This window comes from Mastomys coucha, unplaced genomic scaffold (genome assembly GCF_008632895.1).
Source record: "Mastomys coucha isolate ucsf_1 unplaced genomic scaffold, UCSF_Mcou_1 pScaffold4, whole genome shotgun sequence".
Lineage (NCBI taxonomy): Eukaryota > Metazoa > Chordata > Mammalia > Rodentia > Muridae > Mastomys > Mastomys coucha.
Window position 1 is genome coordinate 48,982,372 of NW_022196910.1, and position 23,882 is coordinate 49,006,253.

The following is a 23,882-nucleotide window of genomic DNA, read 5'->3' on the forward strand; positions in this document are numbered from 1 at the left end:
AAACTTCCTGCCTTCCGAGGGCTGGGTCACATCACCACCATGCTTGTCACAACTTTCATTTTTTAAAAGGAGAGCAACTGAGTTTTTAAAGTGAAGCAGTACACAGCAAAAATAATTTATCCACAGGCCAAGAGGCAGCAGCCAGACAGGTAACACAGGGCTGGCAAACTCTTGGAAACTGGGGGTCAAATGAGATGGGAAAGCAGAGATGACATGTCTCACCTCTCTTCAGTTCTCTTGGTGCCAGACTTTCTGAATTTTTTATTTTCTTTTTAACAAGTCAAAACTTTGAAGCCAAACGAAGCAAGTCTGTAGCCTGCCAACTTTGACCTTGTATATAACACATTGTTTTCCTGGAGCATAGAGAGCATTTTCCAAGTAAAAGGCAAGAGGATATGAAAAAAAGAACAAAGCAAACTCTCTGCAAGTCAGTCCACCAGGAGCCAGCACTTTGCAGTGGGTGAATGCAGTCGATGGCACCTAGCCGCAACTGTAGCTCTAAGCCGTGACTTCAATGGAGTAATGAGTCCTTTGGAAAGCCAGCTCATTTGTGGGCTGACTTTGTTCTAGTGGTTCTCAGCCTTCTAAGGCTGTGACCCTTTAATATACAGTTCTGGGTGCTGTGGTGACCCCCAACTATAAAATTATATTTATGGCTATTTCATAACTGTAATTTTTCTGCTTTTATGAATTATAATGTGAATGTCTCTGATTTCCAATGGTTTTAGGTGACCCCTGTGAAAGAGTACTTTGACCCCCAAAGGGCTTACAACCTACAGGTTGAGAACCACTGTTTTACACAGAAACAACTCATGTTACATGTTGAGTAGAGACTGGTTTGGTTCCCCTAGAAAGAATGGGAGCAAATAAAACAAAAACAAAACCAAAACACTTAACACTGGGCTTCCTCAGATTACAACGGGGTGGAAACAGGTCATTCTGTAGTTCCTTTTTGTTTTGTGTGTGTGTGTGTGTGTGTGTGTGTGCGCGCACGCGCGTGTGCGTGAGTGTGTGTATATGTGTGTGTGTGACTGTGTGTGTACCTGTGTGTATGTATGTGTCTGAGTATGTATGTGAGTATGTGTGTGTATACAAGTGTATGAGTATGTGTGTCAAATATGTGTGTGAGTACATATGTACATGTGTGTGCCTATGGAACCCACAAGAGGCCACTAGATTCCCTTGAGTCCCAGAAAATGAAAAGCTGCCCAGCATGGGTTTTAAGGCCTGAACTGGGATTCTTTGGAAAAGCAATGAGTGCTGCTGGCTCTCTCTAGGCCCACATCTGGCTTTCTTTACTTGTGGGATAAAACACTCCAGTGTAATGAAAACATAGTAGGGCAGTTGAGTCAATTTCCAAAATCTGTTCTATTATTTATTTCTCAAATCTTAAGTATTTATTTACTTTTGTGAGTGTACATGCAGTTGTGTGTGCAGGTGCCCTTGGAGATGCCCGGAAAAGGTATTGGACTCTGGAGTGGGCATGACTGGCATTGTGAGCCCCTGATGTGGGTGCTGGGGTCTGAACCCTGATTCTTCATCATCACAGTGCCATAAGCATTCTGTAAGCACTCAGCCAACTGTCCAGTCCCCCCACTCTTTTCTCTTCTCTTCTCTTCTTTCTTTCTCTTTTCTTTTCCTTTCCTTTCTTTCTTTTTCTTTCTTTCTTCTTTCTTTTTTTTTGGTTTTTTGAGACAGGGTTTCTCTGTATAGCCCTGGCTGTCCTAGAACTCACTCTGTAGGTCAGGCTGGCCTTGAACTCAGAAATCTGCCTGCCTCTGCCTCCCAAGTGCTGGGATTAAGTGCTGGGATTAAAGTCATGCACTACCACTGCCCGGCTTCTTTATTTTTCTAAATGCAGGGGCTAATGCATTCCAGACTGGCCCGGAACTCGATAACTTGATATGTATTCCCAGGATGGCTTTGAACTTCTGATCCTCTGGCCTCTAGCCTGAGCGCTGGGATTACAAGCTAAGTTACCACACAGTCATGTGTGTGGCACTGGGGATCGATGTGAAGCAAAGCAACTGCCACTGAGTCACACCCCCAGCTCCAGTGCCTGCTTTGTTGGTCTGAGTTTGTTCTTTAGATTCCACACCCACCACTCTGGAAGCTATCTGTCTCTACATTGCTTCTTTCAAGGCTGTCAATCACAGGACAGCATCCAGCCTGGCCAGTTAGAGAATTCCATTTCCAGAATACCTGAGCCCAGACAATGAAGAGATAATCTTCTGTTGTTGGGTAAGAATGCTGGCAAGGGATGGGATGGCATGCAGTAAGATCATGCAGTTATGGATCTATATCTGAAACTCTACCTACACCCATGTGCCACAGACTAAACAATGCAGAGGCAGTTGCAAACACTGACCAGTTCTGAGTCCCTGTAAATTACATTTGAGAGTTGTGACTATGAGAAAAGTCTGTGCTTCCTGATTTTATATTAGGGGAGCACAAGTCTGAGACAGTTGATGGCGAAAACAAGCATTGGAATTGAATGATTGTTTTCCATCCTTAATATATAGATGTATATTTATAATTCATATTTTATAGTTCATCCTTTTAAATGTCAGCACATAATCATGTTTCTTCCCCAATTCAAGCACTATTTCAAAGGTGATATTTTTTGCACCAATCTTATAACCAATGCCACATTCAGTACCAAAAGTTTAGACACTATAGACGGGCAAGTGGGGGTGGGGTGGGATTTCTAATTTTAGAAGGAAATTGGATCAAACTAATTTTCAGGCAAATGTTGTATCCTACATATGCCTATGTTTCTGGACAAATGAACTAAATAACCCAGGGAGCTGTTATTAATGTGAACTGTAGTTTAAGAAGATAAACTATGTTTTCATGTACATGCAGTCAATTCTGGTAAAGTACTCATTTAGAGAGGCATGCAGAAGCCAAATGTTTATTCTCTATGAAAAGTCTTGTAGGAATCTTGATTCAAGGGAAGGGTATGGTGAGGAGATTGTCTTCAGAATGATGATGGTATTGAGGTCATGTGAGAATGACTTCCAGCTTAGGTGTGAGTTCAGATCCCTGCCCATGAGCACGTTCCCCTCCTCCCAGGGACCACGCTCCCCTCCTCCCCTAGAGTATGCTCCTCTCCTCCCCTAGAGTATGCTCCCCTCCTCCCCTAGAGTATGCTCCCCTCCTCCCAGGGACCATGCTCCCCTCCTCCCAGGAACCACACTCACCTCCTCGCTCTCAATCTTGAGTGTGGCCAGTCGGGACTGCAGCTGTTGGTTCCTCAGCATGAGCTCTGCCTGGACGGGCTGCTGGGCGCTGACCTGACACACCTGATGCAGGAGACAGTGCAGTTATGACAGGCACCACAGACCAGCCTCAGATGCACGAGTCTTATTAACTGGTTTTGGTTGTGAATATGTGTCTATGTTTGCACATGTCTTCCTGGTTGTGTGCACACAGGGTTCGATAGTCAACTTGAGGTATCTATTGCTTTCAGACTGTTTTGAGATGATCTCTCACTGAACCCAGAGCTTATCATCTCTGATAGACTGGCTGGCTGGCTGGCTTGTTGGCAAGCCCCTGGGAACTGCAGGTCTTTGTCCACCCACCCTGTTCCCACCCTTAGTCATGGGGTTACAGGTCTGCCAGGCCTGGCTTTTTACATCGGTTCTGGGGATCATTGCCCACCAAGCCCTCCGGTCTCATACTTACTTAAGCCCGACATGACATACAGGAGTCATGTCAACTCTCTTGATCCCCACTGTTCCAGTTACAAATAAGTATACTTTTTAGTTAGTTTTTTGAGATAGGATCTTATGTAGCCCAGGCTGACTTTAAACTCAAACACTTCCCATTTCTGTTTCCTGAGTGCTGGGGCAGACATATGTCACCATGCTTGGCTATGCCTTTACTTTTAACAACCATCCTGAAGCTTGACCTTTAAACAGACTTGGACGACAGCAGCAAGCTCAGAATGCAGCTATGGCCTGGCGCTCTTGGCGAAGGCAGCGGCTGCGGGAAGCTCTGTTCTGAGGTCTGCAGGGCCTGAGACTGAGAGCTGATGCTGACACCTTACTTTCGGAATCCTGATAACCACCAGGCAGAGGGCAGAGGGCAAGGGGCAAAGGATGATCCAGGTGGATTGTACAGGCATAAAGAAAGGGGTCGCAGGGCTCTGTAGCCAGGCAGTTGTGCCTCAGTCTCAGTTCTGCCTCCTATCCAAGCTGTACGACTTTCTAGTCATGGGGCGGCTGCAGGAATGAATTGAGACCATGTATAAGATGCAGAGCAGTCAGCTGGGCAGTGATGGCACATGCCTTTAATCTCAGCACTGGGAGGCAGAGGCAGGCAGATTTCTGAGTTCAAGGCCAGCCTGGTCTACAGTGTGAGTTCCAGGACAGCCAGGGCTACACAGAGAAACTTCGTCTCAAAAAACAACAAAACAAAACAAAACAACAACAACAAAAAGATGCAGAGCAGTCAAAAAGCACAAGAATCTTTCAACCATGGGTCCTAGCCAGCATTAGCTAAATCCCAAGATTTGCCATAGACATCTTGAGGCAAATTATCTCAGGTGTTGGTAGAAGGAATACTGGCTAAGACTTCAACAATAGATTTGCTTAAAATGAAGGCATCATTAAAACTGCATACAAAACAAATGCTTTCTTTCTTCCTTTTTGTTTTTTTTTTTTTTGGTTTTGTTTTTTTGTTTTTTTGAGACAGGGTTTCTCTGTATAGCCCTGGCTGTCCTGGAACTCACTCTGTAGACCAGGCTGGCCTTGAACTCAGAGATCCACCTGCCTCTGCCTCTCAAGTGCTGGGATTAAAGGTGTGTACAGTACCAACATTGTGCTGTGGCTATGGCTTAGCAGGCAAGATCACTGATTGTAGATCCAAAGGACCCTGGTTCAAGCCCCAGCTACTGCCTGAATACTCCTAGCCATCTTAAATGCTTTCTTTTTATCCTCCTAGCCACAGAGATACTCCTGGCTGACAAAGCTTCTTCTCATGGGAGTGGGGGATCCAAACATTAGAGGTCACTGCAGTCTAGCAGAGATGGTGATAAAAAAGGGGCCAGACACACTTCATTAACATAACAGTAACAAACTATTAACATCTGCCTGAAGGCAAGCCTGTGACTTTTACTGTCCTGAATGTATCACCCACAATGGAGAACAAAAACAGCAGCTACTTGATTTGGAAAGAAGGTGGTGGGCAGGATGTACATTCAGTCCGTTGACATTATGTGTTATTCTGGACATGTGTTGGCATACATCTGTAATTTTGGCTCTTGGGAGGCTGAGGCAGGAGGATGGTGAGAGTTCAAGGTTAGCCTGAACTGTATATCGAGATACTGTCTCAAAGACAAACAAAAATCTCATGTCTGTATAAGAGCTGTATCTATCTGAAATGCTCCAGATTTGGGGGTTTGTGAATTTGGGGGATATTTACAGGGCTTTTACCAGGTGAGTGGCCCTAATCTGATAATCTTAAATTCAAAATGTTCTAAAACCTGAAACTGTTGAGCCATCTCTTTAATATTTGGAGATTAAGGGTGCTTGATCTGGACTCATCATTTGTCATCAAGTAATTTACTAAATAATAGTAATAATAAAACTGATTAGAGTAATAATAAAACACAGTAGGCGGGCTGGCGAGATGACTCAGCAGTTAAGAATACTGACTTCCAGAGGTCCTGAGTTCAATTCTCAGCAACCACATGGTAGCTCATGACTATCTGTAATGGGATCCGATGTCCTCTTCTTATGTATCTTAAGACAGTGACAATGTACTCACATACATTTAAAAAAAAAAAAGAAAGAAACCGTAGGTATAGGCATTTATACCTATCTATATATCACCTATTTGCCTAGCCATAGATCTATAATGTATCAGTTATCTATCTATAATCTGTCTGTCTACCTATCATCTGACTGTCCATCTCTCTATCTGTCATCAATAAGATGCTCTATACATTTTTGCTTTGATTTTCTCTGTTCATAGCTAACCTATGTCACTATAATTCATGATAGGTTAAAATAGTCTCCTTTTCTTTCCTTTTGTAAAACAGGATAAAAACTTAAATTCATATAAAGAATACATGGCAGGGGCTGAAGAGATGGCTCAGGGATTAAGAGTATATTTACTACTCTAGCAGAGGACCAAGTTCAGTTCCCAGCACCCATACCTGGTAGCTCACAACTACCTGTAACTTCAGCTCTAGAAGACCCGATGCCTTCCTTTCACCTCTGTGGGCATTCAGAACACACACAAACACACTTCACAGTAACTCTTAAGAAAGAGGGCAAGGCAGCTGAGTGTGGTAGCTAACAGTATAATCTCAGCAGTTGGAGGACAGGAGGATCAGGAGTTCAAGGGCAGCTAAGGCTACAGAGTGAGCCTGAGGCCATCCTTGTCTATAAGAGGCTCTGCCTCAAAAAAAAAAAAAAAAAAAAAAAAAAAAAAAAAAAAAAAAAAAAAAAAAAAAAAAAAAAAAAAAAAAAAAAAAAAAAAAAAGAGAGAGAGAGAGAGAGAGAGAGAGAATTATATGACATAATAAATGACATACAAAAAGACAACTGACTCATTGAAAAAGAAGAATCAGTTACTGACCTCATCGCCCATGTGAGACTGAAACTCGAATTTCATTGGTGGGCAGAATGCTGCAGGGTACATCTCCATGAACCTCTGCTTGTCACTTCTTGGCTCTAAATTGTCCACAGCATTTTCAATGATGTCTAAGCCTTCATGTCTGGAGGTTTCAAGGTTGTACTCTGCAGAGAGGTACGTTCTGAGGGCTCTGTTCAGACTTGCATGGTAGCCAAGATCACAGCACTTGAGAATATACAAGAACACAGATATAAATGGTAATTCAAAACTGGTTAAAGACATATGTGTGTGTGACCTACGAGCATAAGACTCCAAAGAAGATCATGACGTTGGATTAGACATGGGCTTCCTGCATATGACATCAGAAGCACCTGAGGAACCAAAGAGATGTTAAACTGGATTCCATCAAAATTGATGATTTTCATAATTCACAAGACATTATCAAAAAGCTGAAAGGACAAACCAGAATGAGAAAAGTGTTTGTAAAGAGACTTGGGTCTAGAATATATAAAGAACTCCTGCAACACAATAATTCAAGTTGCTCGGTTAGAAAAGAGGAGTCTCTGGGTAGAGACCAATGAGGGCGACAGAGAAGTGGTTGGGGCAGTGTTTTCAAAAGATGCTGGAGATCCTTGGTTATCAGGGAAAAATGGAGCAAAAAGATAACTAGGATGGGCTAGAGGTCACTCTGCAGTTATAAGCACTTGTTGCTCTTGCAAAGGTATCTATATGGGTTTGGTTCAGAGTACCCATATGGTGGCTCACAACCTTCTATTAATGCCACTCCAGGGGATCTGATGCCCTCTTCTGGCCTCCGTGGGAACTACATATACGTGGTTCTCAGACTCACATAAGGACAAAAACATTCATACACATAAAATAAAAATAAACAAATCTTAACAAAAAAGACAATGAGAAACCAGCTCACTCGCACTGACAGCAAGTGCTATGAGGAATGTGGGGAAACTGGAACCCTCACACACTGTTGGCAGGAGTATAAAGTGGTATAGTTACTTTGTAAACAGTTGCACAAAAGTTGAAACACACTGTTATTCCAAGACTCTGGGCTGGGGAGGTAGCTCAGTGGGTAGTAGCACTTTGGTGTACAAGCAGAAAGGACCTAAGTCCACACCTCACCATATGTGAAAACCAGAATGTGGCCATGCATGCCTGAAACTTTCCCACAGTGAGGGTGTGGAGACAGGACATGCGCTAAGGACAGTTAGCTCTGGGTTCAATAGAGACCCTCACTCAAAAGAATTGGGTGGAGAGTGATAGGGCATGTTCCTGCTGTGTCTACATGCATATAGACTACACACACGTATGCACAGACATATGCATGCACACACATGTATGTGCATGCACAAACATGCACACATACATGCTCACAGGCTCAGAAAAAAATTGTCCTAGGTATGTACATAGGAAGAATGAAAATAACTTGCCCCTGAATAGTTATTGCAGCTCTATTCACAGCAACAATGTAAAAGAAATGTCTACCAGTCATTGAATACATAAGCAGATTGTCATAGAACCATACGTTAGAATAGTATTCATCCACAGAAAGGAACAAAATATGAATCCATGTTGCAACATGCATGAACCTTAGAAGTATGCAATGTAGAAGAAGTCGGTCACAAATAAGCCTATGCATTGTATGAATCCATTTATCTAAAGTAAAGAACAGACACATCCAGAGACAGAAGATGCATTAATGGTTGTCTTGTGCTGGGAAATATGTGTGTGAAAGAATCGGGGGGGGGGTGTAACTGCTGAGGGGTGCAGGATTTCTTTTAAGGATAATAAAAATGTTCTAAAGTTGGCTGTCATGATGGGCACACGGTTCTCTGGATGTACTAAATGCCAACTGTATTTAGTGCGTGAGCGGAGTGGTATGTGAATTATACATAATAAAGCTATCAAAAATGCAATGGCAGAATACAACAGAGGAAGGAAACAATGAAGAATAGCATCCAAGTTTCATTCACTCAATGCTGTGTCTGATACAGCAATTTATTCAAACCCTTCTAGGAGACAAATATGCTAAGGGAGATTTCAGATTTGCATATTTTATTGACGTCTCAAGACTAATTCGAATTTGTAGAAGGGAACAGGCTTGAGTCTGTCAAAATATTCAGAAATACCTTCCCTTTAACTCCCAGCATAAAATTCTTAAATAGGAAATGGTTGCTAACATGCTCTTATTACAGACAGAATTTGTTTCATACTCGGAGCTGAAGACTAGGATTGGGGTTGAAGTCCCAGCCTCTACCTGGGTGGCTCACAAGCGTTTGAGACACCAGCTGCAGGGGAATTGCACGCCTCTGGCCTCCATGGGCACCTGCAGTCACATGCTTATCCCACTACACAGACACAGACACATAATTAAACCAGAAGTAATTTTTAAGGAAAGAGCTGCTTTGATGTTTCCCCACTTCCCCGAGTCTTTATTACCTTTTCTCATGCATCCTAAGTGAATATGATTTAAAAGAAGTCTGTGAGGCTGGAAATGAGCCAGCAACTACTGACAGCAGAATTTGGATTTGGATATATGAAAAGAAGGAGGAGGAGGAGGAGGAGGAGGAGGAGGAGGAGGAGGAGGAGGAGGAGGAGGAGGAGGAGGAAGAAGAGGAAGAGGAAGGGGAGGAAAAGGGGAGAGGTAGGGGGAGGGGAAAGAGAGGACAGGGAGGAGGAGGGGAGAAGGAGGAAGAGGACGAAGGGGAAGAAGAAATCCCTTAAAGAGGAAACAGAGTTTTAAATAGACAAAACCAGGTCATCTCTGTATTGCTCTAATGAAGTCAGTCAATTCACCTGATTCAATTCAAATCATTAATCGGCCAGGTGCCAGGGATTACACTGGGCTCCAGGCACATTAAGGCTGGGACACAGCAAAACACTTCCATCCTAAAGGAAATAGAATGGAAGCTGTTCATTAATTTGCTCTGAAGATGGTAGGAGACAGGTGCACTGGAAGCAGCCCTGACACACAGAGCAGGCCCTCAAGGCCAGGAGGCATCAGCCAGCCTCTGTGAAGGAATATATCAAATCCTAAGCACTCAGGAACACCAAGTCTGGAGGCTCAGTGGCGGGGTGCACATCTAGCATGAAGAAGGCCCTAGGTGAGTTTTTCCAAGGGCTGCAGTGAATACTTTGCCCTTCCAGCTTCAATTTCCAAATTATTAAGATGGGGACTTTAAAACAAAGTTCCTTTGAAATCTTGTCACTCAGAATGTGATTGGCAGCAATAGCTTCACTAGGGGCTTGTTAGAATCCTGGGCTTGGGATATGACTCAGCAGGTGTTGGGGCTTGCTGCCAAGCCTGGTCATCTGAGATCGAGCCCCAGGACCACCACATCGTGGAATGATAGAACTGGCTTCTACAGGCTATTCTCTGATCTCCACACACTTGCTATGGCCTGTGCTCCACACATATACACAATAACACATTAAACAAACAAACAAACTTAAACTGTGCTTAAAAATACAGAATATTCAGCCCCATCCCTGACCCATTAATCTTGGAACCTGAAGTTTAAGAAGAATTCATAGTTGAATGATTAAACACTAGAAACACTTCCCTAGAACACTCCAGGGTCAGGGTCTTGTGACCCTGCCCTTTGGGGGGTGCTGTTTCCCCAAGCTGACAAAAGGATTTAGTTAAATATGATTTGACTTATAAAAATCAGCAAACAGCTATGATGTCACAATCACAAGCAATACAATTGTGAAATGCAGCAACTGGCTCACTACCATCCATCTCTGGTGAAATCAGCTGCACCCAAATACAGAGAGAATGATTCATTTTGGTTAATTTGGAAATTCTAGGCTCAAATGAACAAAGACTTCTTTTATTCCTCTTGCTTCTCCCAATCTATAATGGTTCCCTGCAGTTTTGTATACATCAGGTACATTGGGGAAAAATAATCATTCTATCTTTCAATAACATCTTATTTTATAAAGACATGGGTTGTAAAGGAAAACGGGCCTCATTTCTTTAATATTTACCAGTGCTTAAAATCAGTTCACTATTCAAAACGAAGGTAGCATCTTCCACTTGATTATACAGAAGCAAGGAAACCTGCTGCTTCGTTGTGTTAAGTATTGATTGTTAATAAAGAGGCTGAGGGAGAAAGAGGAGACAGAGAAAGGCCTTTTACTCCTGACACAACCTGTGCTCCTTAGATCTTCAAAGAGAAAGGGTGACTGGAGGAAAAGTGGAAGGACAGAGGGAGGGAGGGATGTATGGAAGGAAGGAGAGAGACGGAGGGTTAGAGAGATGAAGAGAGGGGAGCAAGGATGGAGGAGATCGAAGGAAGGAAGAAGGAAGAAAAGGAGGGAGAGAGGAAAGGAGGGATGGAAGATAAAATGGAGGGAGGGCAGAAAGAATTCTGATTCCAACTACCAAAATATCAAACCAACTTGGTGTTTTGAAGAACAGGTACAAAGTTTCCATTATCCCCAACACTTCATTCCACCAAAGGACAAAAGCCCTGTGGGTTTCTATTCCCAGTATAACCAAGTGAATCCTGTCAGTGTGAGACCTGGTTTCACTGTGGCTTCCTAGTGGGACAGTGGAACAGGCATCTGGCTTACTAACTCTAGTTGCCTAGTACTAGTACTTCTGGACTTGCCCTCCTATGCTTGGGGTGTGTACGTGTGCACATGCATGCTTCTGTGCTGGCTTCTGTGCAGTCTTTGCCTTGGGCCCCTATGGTACTCATCGGTCCATAAAGCCACTTAGTTGGAGTGAATTTCTTACTTCTGTTAGTAACATTTCCAAATTCTAAGTTTCTCAAGCATCCTGAACTTAAGAAATAATAAATGGGGGTGGGGAGAGGTGGAGAAGGTTCGTCGAGGTCTGCTGAGAGTGAACCTTGCCAGAGGAGTCTCTTTTTCTAAACTGAATGTCTAAGCTGAAATGACATTGGATATGTTAAGACTCAAGATATTTGGCTAAAAAGGTCTCAAGTAAAATCTATGGAGCTTATGAATTATTAATGAGACACGAAAGGCCAGCTTCTGCACAGAGAGCTGAGTTATAGCCCAAGTACATTTAATGATGAAAATACATAGGAAACCAATAAACTACTTAATTCAAGCAAAGCTCTGTTATTCTGGCAGACGAAGAACTCTAGATGAATGCACAACATCATGGACCAAAAAAGTGGGAGAGGAAGGGCTGTTGGAATCAAAAGCATGCATTAAAAAAAAAAAAAAAAAATCTTGAGATTTTTAAAAAAATCCTAAGCACTGCCAAAATACAGCATGCTAGGTGTTAGTGTAAGCACAGCAGGCTAACATCAGCACAAAGGGTTGTAACCAGTATCCAAGTGAAGACCAGATTAAGCATCAAGGACAATGGCAAACACAATCACTTGGTTTTTTTGATGCCTGCCAGCTGAAGCTTACAAGGTGGCACAAAGTGGACCACAGCTTCCCGGAAGGCCCTTTGCTTTCTCTGCCTCTCTGCCCTCCTTTAGCACAGGTTCCACAACACCAGAAGCCCATAATAGAAGTCTGGTGTTGCTGATTCCCCAAGTCCTAGCCAAGGACCTTTGCAGGACAGTCCTTGAAGCACAGAGAGGAGAGCACCAAGCACCCCGAGACCCGTAGTATGGGAACTGAGCGGAGAGGGAGGGGGTTTCCCTATTTCCTGCAGAAGTCTCTGTACTCTGGCCTTTGCCTGAGAGATCTGAGTGGTCTTTTCTTCTGATTCCTACATCTGGATTTCATTTCTAACAAAGCACAGCTAAGTTTATATAAGATTCTCTATAGACCAGGCATGAGCCCTGAGCTGGAGAAAGAGTCAAAGGACAGTATTTCACAGCCTCAAAGGGCACAGGCTCCCCACGAGAAAGGTGCTTACAGCAGGGTGTTACTGAGCACACCTTTGATGGTTGCTTTGCCATGGATATTGGATAAAGACTTTTCCTACACCTTATTTTGAGTCTTTTTGAAAAACAGAAAAAGGGTAGTAGGATTCTAAAAAAAAAAAAAAAAGCTGCTTCAGCGTGCCCACGAGTGGCTTCCAAGGGACTAGAAGGTGAGTCTAAAGCACCCGGATTAGCCGTCAAGTGAATTAGCCTGCTTCGGAATCACAGTCTCCTCATCCTCCACATTTCCTTCTCGCCATTTATAACTTTAACCCAGAAACCATAGACACATTTTGTGAGAAATAAGCATCCCATGGGATCAAGTCAGATACCGTAATTTTCACAAGCACATTTTATATGCCTGTCTTCCTGTCAGGGTTTCTGAGCCTGCAGAAAGCTGGCAGTTCAATTCCTGTGGCTCCTCCATCAACTGTAGCCAGACGCTTAGTAAATACAGTTTCTTGAGTTTTCCCCTGAGTAATGGGACGATCACAATGGTACATCTCTAAACCAGGAATAGCTACAAAGAAGGAAACAGAACTGATACTGATTGCTGATAGGTCCCAATGAATACCTTAATCACCTGTTAGCTGAAGCTATCCCACCCACCAGACTCATTCTCTCAAGGAAAAAAAAATCTCTGTAACTAATGCAAATAAAATCAAGAGGAAGGAGAGAGCTTAAATACAGCTCTCAATACAAGCTCAAATACAGGCCATATGGTAAATGTTATGGAAAAAAAAAAAGGGGTCAGAGGACTGACAAGCATCCGGAAGGAAGGCTGCTGGCCTTTTACTTAGGGCAGTGGATGTGCAATGTGCACACAAGGAAGGGTTGAATCTTGTAAAGTTCCTCAACAAAGTACACAGGCCCCAAGCAAGGAAGTGCACTGTAGTCCTATGGGACAGAGAGCTCAGCATACCGAAGCAAAGCAAGTAAAGGTAATATGTAGATAGAACTGGGAGGGTGGATACCAATTCATAATGGATAGTACAAATGTTCAGCTCTCATACTAAGGGTACAGGAGGCCTCCGGAGAATTTTAAATGTGTCTGATTCTGACTTTTAGTATTCTGATAGTCTGGGAAGAGACTATCATGGAAGACATGAGTGTAGGCTATGGGGGTACCTTTCACGGAATGGATGGATGGATGGATGGAAGAAGGCAACATAGGCAGGTGGTAAGGAGAAAGCCCAGGAGTTCAAGGTTGTCATAAGAAGTGGGACGTAGGGTTTGGACTCTTTATGAGGAAGAGATTGTGGGATTGGCTGATGCATTCTATGGGAGGAAAGTGGTAACATTGCTTGGGGCATGGAAAACTACTAAGAAGAAAGTCCTCTGTATAGAGGGTGGGGAAGGCCCGGAAAAATAGACATTAAAGGTGCTTACGGAGTTAGGAATGTTCAGAATGCCCAAACACGTGTACAATTGCTGGCAGGAAAATTGATGCACCAATCCAGAGCCTGGGAAGAGGATCAGATCTGAAGCCTGGGAAGAGGATCAGGGCTGATGATTGGAATCTAAGGGCCATCAATTAGATGGTACCAAGAGAAGAGGCAAAAGACAGAGATCTGGGGTCTCACTTAGGAGGCTTTTTGGCATTCAGAGGTCCAGAGGAATATGGCCAAGTAAACACTGGAGACAACAAGAACAACAACAACAACAACAACCAGTCCTTATTTAGAGACTTCCTTGAAGCAAAAGTCTGTGGCATCCCCATTGGAAGAAACTTTAAATGCCACTTCTTTCAGTTACCTAACTAGTTTCAGTTTTTAAACACCCCTCAAAAATCACAATAGATTAAAACCATGCCTACATCAGTCTTCATGATCACTAGGATATGCTAACCCACTGAACACAGTCTCTGTAATCTTTCTAATAAGAGTTCAAGTCTAATGGGGGAAATATGGTATCACTTGGGCAGGTTTTCGCAGATAACTTTTGATGCCACCATGTATGGGGGGTGTGGTCCTGATTAATTAAGGAAGCTGAACTATGAATAAGTTGCTCTTTAATGGCATGTATGTCCCAGGAGACAGAAATCTGAGGTTAAAAGCTTTAGCATAACTGATTATTCAGAAGTGACGGTGTAAAGGCGATGGGGCCTATGCACTGCAATCTAATTTCGGCCTCATTCTGTGTAAGTGGCCAGAAAAGCCACATATACAGCCAATAAGCCAGTGTGTGAGAGATATCTGTTTGGAGAAAAATGGCCAGAGTAGGGAGTTATCTCCTGGAAGTATTACATGACTTAGCCTTCAAGCTTCCAAGGGAGCTGTGACTTTTCTCAAGAGAAACAGCAAAGCAGAATTGTTTTGAAAGAGTAACGAATGATTATTACTGGGCAGGTGTTTGGTGACAAGGGACCAATAGCCTTTTATCATTGAGGATGTAGTTTCTCTGAATGCATCTTACAAGTGAGGATGTGTATGGAAAGAGATTTCCATACAGATCTTTCCTGGCAAAAATGAGATCTTAGTCCCAGTTATTTTTTAAGAATTCTAAATTTACAGATTGAGGGATTTGATTATTAGGTTAAGGAATCCTACTGTCCGGCCTTGTGTGTTTAGCTGGGCATGCCAGTGCAAGAGATTAATCCCAGCACTCTGGAGGCAGAGGCAAATGGATCTCTTCTAGTTCAAAGTCAAGTTAGTCTACACAACGAGTTCTGGGCCAGTCAACCTACATTCTTGGCTGAGAAGGCTCAGTGAGCAAAGTGCTTGCTGCACAGGTGTGAGATCTGAGCTTAAACCCCTGGAACCCAAACGATGCGATGTGGGATGTGGTGGTGAGGATATTTGTAATCCCAGAGTCTCTGCGGTGAAAGCTAAGGCGGGAGAGCCCTGGGAAGGGACGCTCCTGAGCCAGTCAGCCTGGCAAATGCAGTGGAAAACAAGATAGTTGTTTCAAACAACACCGAAAGCAAGAATGAAACCCAAGGTCATTCTCCAACTTGCACACATGTACCACAGCACACCCAAAGTTAGACACTCATGCATACACACACATCATAAGTACACACATGTATACACACACTAAGAACACTTGCTCTTGAACCTGAGGACCTGGGCCTTGCACCTATATGGTAGCTTACAACCATCCTGACATACTCCAGCTCCGGGACATCTAGTACACTCTTCTGACCTTCATGGCCACAGGCATGTATGTGGTGCACATACAAACATGCAGACAAAACAGTCACACACATAAAATAAATAAATCTCAGAAAAGTATTGCCAAGGTCTCAAAAGTTCCCTATGTTACTCGTCCTAGTCACAACCCTCCTGGGCTTTTCCCTGGACAAGGATAGACACATGTCTATACTATCGAAAAATAAAGTCTCAAGCAGAATGAAGCGACTGTACTCTTCTTTTTGTGTGACTGCATTGATAAGAGTTGAGGTGATCACTTGTAAAATTTAAACTTGTTACGTGTGTGCATGCAAGTTTAGAGTGTGCCTGGAATCAGAGACATCTACTCCTTGTTAGGACTTAGCATTCATGTATTTTCAACCAAAACAACAACAGCAGCAGCAGCAACAACAGCAACAACAGCAACAACAACCACAAAAGATACTCAGATAATAGCTAAGCTACCATAGTCTTCATCACATTATCTTGCATATCAAAAACTTGTTGCTGGGCAGTGGTGGTGCACGCCTTTAATCCCAGCACTTGGGAGGCAGAGGCAGGTGGATTTCTGAGTTCGAGGCCAGCCTGGTCTACAGAGTGAGTTCCAGGACAGCCAGGGCTATACAGAGAAACCCTGTCTCGAAAAACCAAAAAAAGAAAAAAGAAAAAAAATTGTTGTTGTTATAATACAATATTTAATAATTTACATTTAAACTGATTAAAACATCCATTTGCCTACAATACTTATTAAAGTCATGTGCTCAGTGACAAAAATCATCATAAAATGAATCCATTGATCTCAAAAGGCACAATCAAGACCTTAAGACTGATTCAAGTCCTAGCAGGGTCTCGTCATTATTTTTTTTTTTAAATATTAGATTTTCCTGCTCTGATAGGCATTTCTAAAAGAGGAAGAACAGACTTACCAATTCAGATATTGATAAATAAAGGCAATACTCACTCAAGACAGATAAAGTAGCATTATTAAACAATTCTCAAGCATCCAAATATCTCCAAAAGATTTTTTAAGATAGATTTGAACAGGTTTATGAAAGTTTTGCAATGATTATTAAAGTTTTTAGCTTTAGTAATTAAAAGGAGGATATTGAAGTAATCAGGGCATCATTGATATGTATGTAAATTGATTAATCTGAAGTGCTTAAATTATATAGAAGAAAATTCAATTTCCTTTAATTTACGTTATTAATTTATATCCTAAGGAAGGATTTGGCTAACGAAAAGTCAATTATGGCTCAGGTGTTATCAAGTTCTGACTCACTACATCTTCACAAAATCTAGACTTAGACTTAAAAATGTCTTTGTCCATTGTAAGGGGAAAGCATGTAACTGTACAATGAGAAATCAGAGTCGCATCTTGATACACTGATTTTAACACTGCTACTGGGGAGTTAAACCACAGTTGTTGCTTAAGCTGCAGCCTTTACGAGGTGGTCTGCTGTGAAGTGGTCAGTCTGAATTCACTGAGCTTTTATTTAAAGTTCATCTTGTAGAAAATAGAAAGTGGGTACAGAGATACAATAAAGTACTCGGCAAAGAGGTGATCAGACAAACCTAGCGGTGGGGGCTTTTACCTATATCTCTCCATGTCTCCTCAGCAAGTGTTTTGTCAAGTAAGAAAAGACCCAAGGTCTACATTTCCAAGGGAGGTAAGTTAAGACCCTCAACTTAGTGTGATCTGGCCACAACAGCTGGGTTAGTTAATGAAGCACAATTTGGGGTGGGAAATGGGAAGGCAGCCTGATTATTAAATGAAACAAAACTCCTCTGAGACAGGAAGATGGAAGTCATTAATGGGGGAAAAGGCAGGGCAGGCAGTATGTGAAATAGGATTCCACATCTTCTTTGCCTAGCACGCGTGTGTAGGCACAGCAAGTCTGAGTTGCATCAGTAAAAATCTCGGCTGGAGAACACGATGATACTTTTATCACGGTTTGTAGCATTTTAAATTTTCTATACTATGCATGTACTGGCCCTGTACTGATAAAATAATTGAAAATACATATTCTATGGAAAAATCCTTGACTCTTTTGTCATATGAATAGGCCTGTTTATGATCATCCTTTTGGAGCAAATTTGTTAGATATGGATGTTAGAGTTGGAGGAACTAAAGATTTTTATAAAAGGGCCTCAGCTTCGATTCTCTGATTTTATAATGCTGTGACTTATTGATGAGATGCATTTGCCGACTTTCATGTCATTTCAACTGTGCATTAAAGACACTGTCTTGACTTTCTCTTGTTGGAGACATAGCAATTTTCCCCATTAATATCATGAGCATTGGATAGATCAGAATAAAATGTACACTGTTAAATAAGCTCATACAATATAAACCTTTGCATAATAATCAACCTGTTTATTTTCTACCAGGGAGGGTCAAGCTTAATGGGTTTTAGGATCATCGCTATATATAAAAAATGGGATCCTATAAAATAAGCAGCCGTTTTACAATGTCCACTGCTTTAAAAAAAAAAAAAAAGAATCAATGAGCAGAAAAGTTATTTTTCTTTCAGCTTAGAGCTCTTGGTTTCAGCAGATTCTGACAGCAAACCAATTTCAATATAATTTCCTTCAAACTTCATGTTTAAGCCACATCTTTTGGAAATTGTTCACATTTTAAATTTAAAGCTGATCTTTAAAAGTCTAACTTTTGCTGGTGAGATGCTCAGTGGGTAAGAGCACTGACTGCTCTTCTAAAGATCCTGAGTTCAAATTCCAGCAACCACATGGTGGCTCACAACCACCCATAATGAGATCTGATGCCCTCTTCTCATGAGTCTGAAGACAGCTACGGTGTAATTATGGATAATAATAAGTAAACCTTTGGAAAAAAAAATCTAACTTTTGAAAAAACTGGAAGTCTCTTGGCACATTTAAAGGTTATCGATTTAGAGCAGAGTCAGTTAGATCTGGAGGTTAAAAATGTCTTCGTTTGGGGTCTGGGGAGATGACTCGTTTGGCGAAGTACTTGCTGCTCAAGTGTGAAGACCAGAGTTTGGATTTCCAGAAACCATACAAAAAGAGAAGGTAGAGCAGTGTGTGTCTGAAATCCTAGCACGGGGGAGGAGGATCCCTGGGCTTGATGGCTGTCTGTCTTGGTCACTGTTCTATTGCTGTGAAGAGACATCATGATCAAGGCAACACTTATAATATACACTAGGTGATGTCATTTCTCTCTTCAAACCCTTTGTTGGCTTTTTATCACACAGAGAACAGAGTCCAGGCCCTTCATGGTCTCAAGGACTGTGCTGACTGGCCTTCTGCTGGCATCACCTCCAAATATCTCATTCTCTGCTCCAATCAGACTGTCCACTCTCAGTATCCTGTGAGCATCTTATGCTTGCTTAGAGTAGCACATCTGTCTCCAGAACACACATCTGCCTCTGTAGCTTTCACTTAGCCAGTGGGTGTGGGTGTGTGTGCGCGTGTGTATGTGTGTGTGTGTGCATGTGTATGTGTGCAGGTGTATGTGTATGTATGTGCATGTGCGTGCACGTGTGTGTGCATGTGTTTGTGTGTGTGTGTGTGTGTGTGTGTGATTCCTTCCTTGGACTGAGTGCTGTGCAGCTCCCAGTTTCCTCCTCTGCTCAAATTATCAGGCCCTTTCCAGCAAAAACCAAAATCACTCATAGGAATACCTTACATTTCTTTTTTGCTTGGTTGATTTGAGACAGAGTCTTAGTATGTCCAGATGTTTCAACTGGCCTGGAACTCATTGTGTAGACCAGGCTGGTCTCAAACTCACCGAGATCCACCTGCCTCTACCTCCCTAGAACTGAAACTAAAGGTGTGTACTAATATGCCTGGCTATCTTATGTTTCTTTAGTGTACTATCAGCACTTACTTTAAATATGTGTACATCTGTTTGTCTGTCTGCCCCCCCATGTCTCTCTCTCTCTCTCTTACACACACACACACATACACACACACCCACACACACAGATACACATACACACCAATTCACTTATAGTCTCTCAACACACATTTAAAAAGCACAACAATAGCCGGGTGGTGGTGGCGCATACCTTTAATCCCAGCACTTGGGAGGCAGAGGCAGGTGGATTTCTGAGTTCAAGGCCAGCCTGGTCTACAGAGTGAGTCCCAGGATAGCCAGGGCGATTCAGAAAAACCCTGTTTTGAAAAACAAAAAACAAAAAACAAACAAAAAAAAGCACAACAATAAGAACTTCATTTTGTTTACTGATGATTTCCCAGTGTCAAGAATAATGTTTGAGGGAGGTTATGTAGAACTCTTTTATCCCAATAAACACAATAAGCTGTAGACTGAGCACATAGCACAAATGACTTAAGTACTCAGCACTTAGCTCATGAGTGTTTAACATGTGCAAGGTCCTGGGTTCTATCCCAGAAACCCCAGCATGTGTTTATAAATATATACATATTGGACATACTTATATATGTATGTATTAAGGGACTGGGATGTAGCCAATTGTGAAATGCTTGCCCAGCATTTGCAGGGCCTTGCACTTGATTCCTGGAACTGACAAAACAATGACCCCAAACCAAGCCAGAAAAGGAGTGCTCAATACTGACTTGGTACTTGGTAGGCATGAAAGAAATCCTTTGCAATATGTGGAGTGTTTTTCTCTTGGTGAAATTGATTTAGCCCTGTTCCTTTATTACTATTAAAATACCTACTAAATAAGCAAAAAAGCATGTGAAGAAGTGAGACGGAATTTAGATTTTCCTATGTTTCAGATACTTTGTAGAAACCTTACAATTTGAAAATACAGAGCTGAAATTATTTTTATTCTGGAAGCCTAAACAATATTTTTATCGAAGGAATCTAGCATCTGCCTTACAGAAACCAAAGCAGTTCTTCATCAGTGTTGCAAAAAGTATTAAAAACAACCATAAAATTCCTGCATTTTAAAAGCAATAACACAACAACAACAACAACAGGTAGTTACTTGATTGAATTGTTTATAACAAAAGAGGAAAAGAAGCTGTGTTACCTATAACATTCTTTGTGATAATATTATGACATGAGGTTGTTTTGAGACTTAAGTAAAAGAGGGGACATCACATTATAGAGTTAATTAACTAGCAACATTTTTCTCTACCAATGAACCTTTTGTTAAAAAAAAAAAAAAAAGTCTCAAACCAGGGGCTCTTGCCCATGGTTGCTCTTGCAAAGGCCCTGAGTTCAGTTCCTAGGTTCCATGCGGTGGCTTACAGCCACCTGAAACTCCAGCTTCAAAGTATCTGACACCCTCTTCTGGCTTCTTCAGGCACTGCATGCAGATAGTGCACATAAACCCATGCAGACACACATACACATACATAAAATAACTCTAATAAAAGGTCCAAACTGTGGTCCTGAAATAGTGACATAATAACTAAAATTTACCCTCAACAAGTCAAGTTGCTTTAACTTTCGAGTATTATGATCTACTACAAACTATAGTAATGTGATATCATAAAACTGATACAATCAATGCCATGTGTATAAGTATGGGACCAGCGAATGCTCAGAACCGTTCTTGCTCTGTTCACATGGGCATGCACATGGTCTTATTCTGCAATTGCTACTCCATGTCTTTCTCCAGGTGGTGCTGGCTTCTGGAGGCACAGGCTTTTTTATCTGCTTCACCTTTGTAATTTCCTAGGGTGCTAGCACAATAACTGGGCCAGTCTGTATTTGTTTTTTTTTTTTTCTTTTGATGAAAGAGTCAGTGGTGGACTGTGACGGAGGAGACATATTTGGAGAGCTGCAATGATTGCTTTTGTTTAGTATCTCCTATGACTAACGTGGCTTGCTTGCATTCTGTTTAGCTTCACTGGATTTACCACGACAGTAATGAAGAAGTCACTGTGAAGTCATTTCCTTAACATCTGTCTTCTCTGCTTTGAATTTCAGAGGGTAGGGCTAGAGCAGGTTCAGTATTTAAGAACACTGGGGCTCTAGGTAGAAGACCTAGGTCCATTCCCAGCTCCCATATGGTGGCCCACAGCTGTCTATACCTCTAGTTCCAGGGGATCTGACAACCTCTTTGACCTTTGAGGGCACCAGGCACACACATGCTGGACATACATACATGCAGGCAAAACCACTCATGCATATAAAAATGAATAAATACTGAATTTCAGATAATAAGGACACTATGTGGCTTGTGGCTTCTTCGAGTCTCTTGTTTTATTTTGCTTTCTGCAGTGCTGGGGCTCAAAGTCAGTGCACCCCACACACTAGGGTTATGATCTATTGCTGAACTGTAGCCCCAGCCTTGGTAAGTTCAAGTTAATGCACACAGTTAGAGAGGTGGTATCGAATAATTTCAAAACCTCATTGTACCCTCTCTGGCTGAGCCCACCAGGAACACAGCTTCACACCTCACGGAGTTCAACAATTTGCTTTTATCAGCTTTAGGACCGTGTTTATCACATGAGTTTCACAGTTGGTCCTGTCAAAGTATAAGGTATAGTAGCTTGGAATTATATTTTTTTTTCTTGAGCATTACATAAAATGGGTGACTCTAACGAACAGTGGCACTTTCCTCACTACCAAACGATAGCTGCTGTATCTAAGCCTTCGGGTACTTACATCGATTAAGTCTGAAAGATCATGGATGTAATATTTGAACACGGAGGCGTTGGTTGCTTCAAGTGTTAGGAGATACTCATTGCGTGCTTTGATTGATTTCAGCTTATTTTCTGAATATTTTGCTTGTCTCTGATAATGAAGAAGAACACAGGCATCAGGGGAGAAAGCAACATCATCTCGGTACGACAGAAACACACATAGATTTTCACTCATCTTTGCAACTTATTTCACATACAAAAATGACCCTTTAGGTTCTTTGTGGAAAGTCCACTTCAAATGTGATTTAAATAACAAACTCAACTTCCCCAGCTCTGGGAATAGTAACCACGTATTTGGGCTCCAGGCCCATTTTTACCGAATTCTCTTTGTTAACATCCCAGTTCTCTGGATTTGCACTGAACACTTGGCATTCACCACAAAATGATGTCCAGCTGTTATGAGATAATTTTATGTGTCTTAGACATTCCTCATTCCCATGGGAGGAAATGCGTGTCTTCTTGTAGTGATTTGCCATGTGTGTCTATTACTGCTGTTATCAGGGCTTTTGGGCCTGTATTGTCTCCTCAGACGAGGATCCCAGGGCTCTGAAACTTCTTTCTAACCTACCTTTTCCTTCATTTTTTCAATTTTTTTCACAGAGCTCCGCCGCTGATGCCTCTCTTCCAGCCTAATGTGGAAGACCGGGTCGCCGGATCTCCCAATCTGCTTCTCTTCTTGTTTTTCGGCCTCTTTCAGCTTGCTCTCTGCGCTGACACTCTCTGAGTGGTACATGTGGTAGGTTTTCATCACCTGTGAAGAAAGGGACCCAAATTGTTAAAAAGGTTTGTCTGCCTGTGGCTTTTGGAGTGAATGAGATCACTATAAGACGTGCATGTTAAAATATCACCTTCTAATTCACGGGAAGTTGGGTGGGGGGAGCTAGACTGTTAGTAAAATAGATGAATTATGGCCTCCTGCTTCTACATAAGCCAAACAAATATGCAGATTCACCTGCCAGGAAGAGGCGTGTAGGAGACCATCTCTGATAATAAATGACTTACAGGGGCTATGTGCGCTTTTCAAAAACTTGCAAAGTTCTCTTAAGTGCAAAAGCGTTTTGCATTATTACTTGGAAGCATAAGCCATCTATTCGTGGTTAAGTTTTAGTCTAACCCAAACTCCACAGTAGTGGAATCCTTAAGGAATGTTACCGAACAAAATCTATTGGTCAAAATACCAACATAAATATGAGAGTTCATACATAAGTTTTTGTATAAAAATTGGTTTTTTGATCACAAAGTAATACTTTATATTCAATGTAGAAAAGCAAATGACATGGAACAGGGTTTAAGAAAACAGACAGAAAACAAGAATAATACTGGTATATAGTCTGGCCTTTTTCCTGTGATCATACATACATATACCCTTCACTTGAAAATGCCATATATTATTTTTCCAGTTAAAAATTGGGATCAACCAATATGTACATTTTAATGTGTTTTATAATAAATATATTGTGGTGCAGTATCTGTTAGAATGGGTGTGGGCAGATGGGCATGCTTGCGAGTGTGTGTGTATGTATGTGTGCTTGAGAGTATGTGAGTGTGTTCTTGGAGTGTGTATGTGTGTGTGCACGCTTATGAGTATGTGTGTGTATGTGTGTGTGCATGTGTGTGTGCGTGTGTGTGTGCTTGTGAGTATGTATGTGTGTACTTGCGAGTGTGTGTATGTGTG

General features: G+C 41.9%; 1 protein-coding gene across 3 annotated transcripts in view; it reads right to left on the reverse strand.

The window, feature by feature from the left end:
- Srgap1 (SLIT-ROBO Rho GTPase activating protein 1) overlaps nucleotides 1-23,882 on the reverse strand; it is a 297,115-nt gene that overhangs the window by 80,783 nt on the left and 192,450 nt on the right. For all 3 annotated transcript variants that reach the window (XM_031348981.1, XM_031348982.1, XM_031348983.1), the window contains exons 5-8: nucleotides 22,776-22,958; nucleotides 22,170-22,298; nucleotides 6,589-6,810; nucleotides 3,204-3,305 (exon numbers count right to left, since the gene is read on the reverse strand). In XM_031348981.1, coding sequence (XP_031204841.1) covers nucleotides 3,204-3,305; nucleotides 6,589-6,810; nucleotides 22,170-22,298; nucleotides 22,776-22,958 — 636 coding nt within the window. The remainder of the gene's footprint in view (nucleotides 1-3,203; nucleotides 3,306-6,588; nucleotides 6,811-22,169; nucleotides 22,299-22,775; nucleotides 22,959-23,882) is intronic.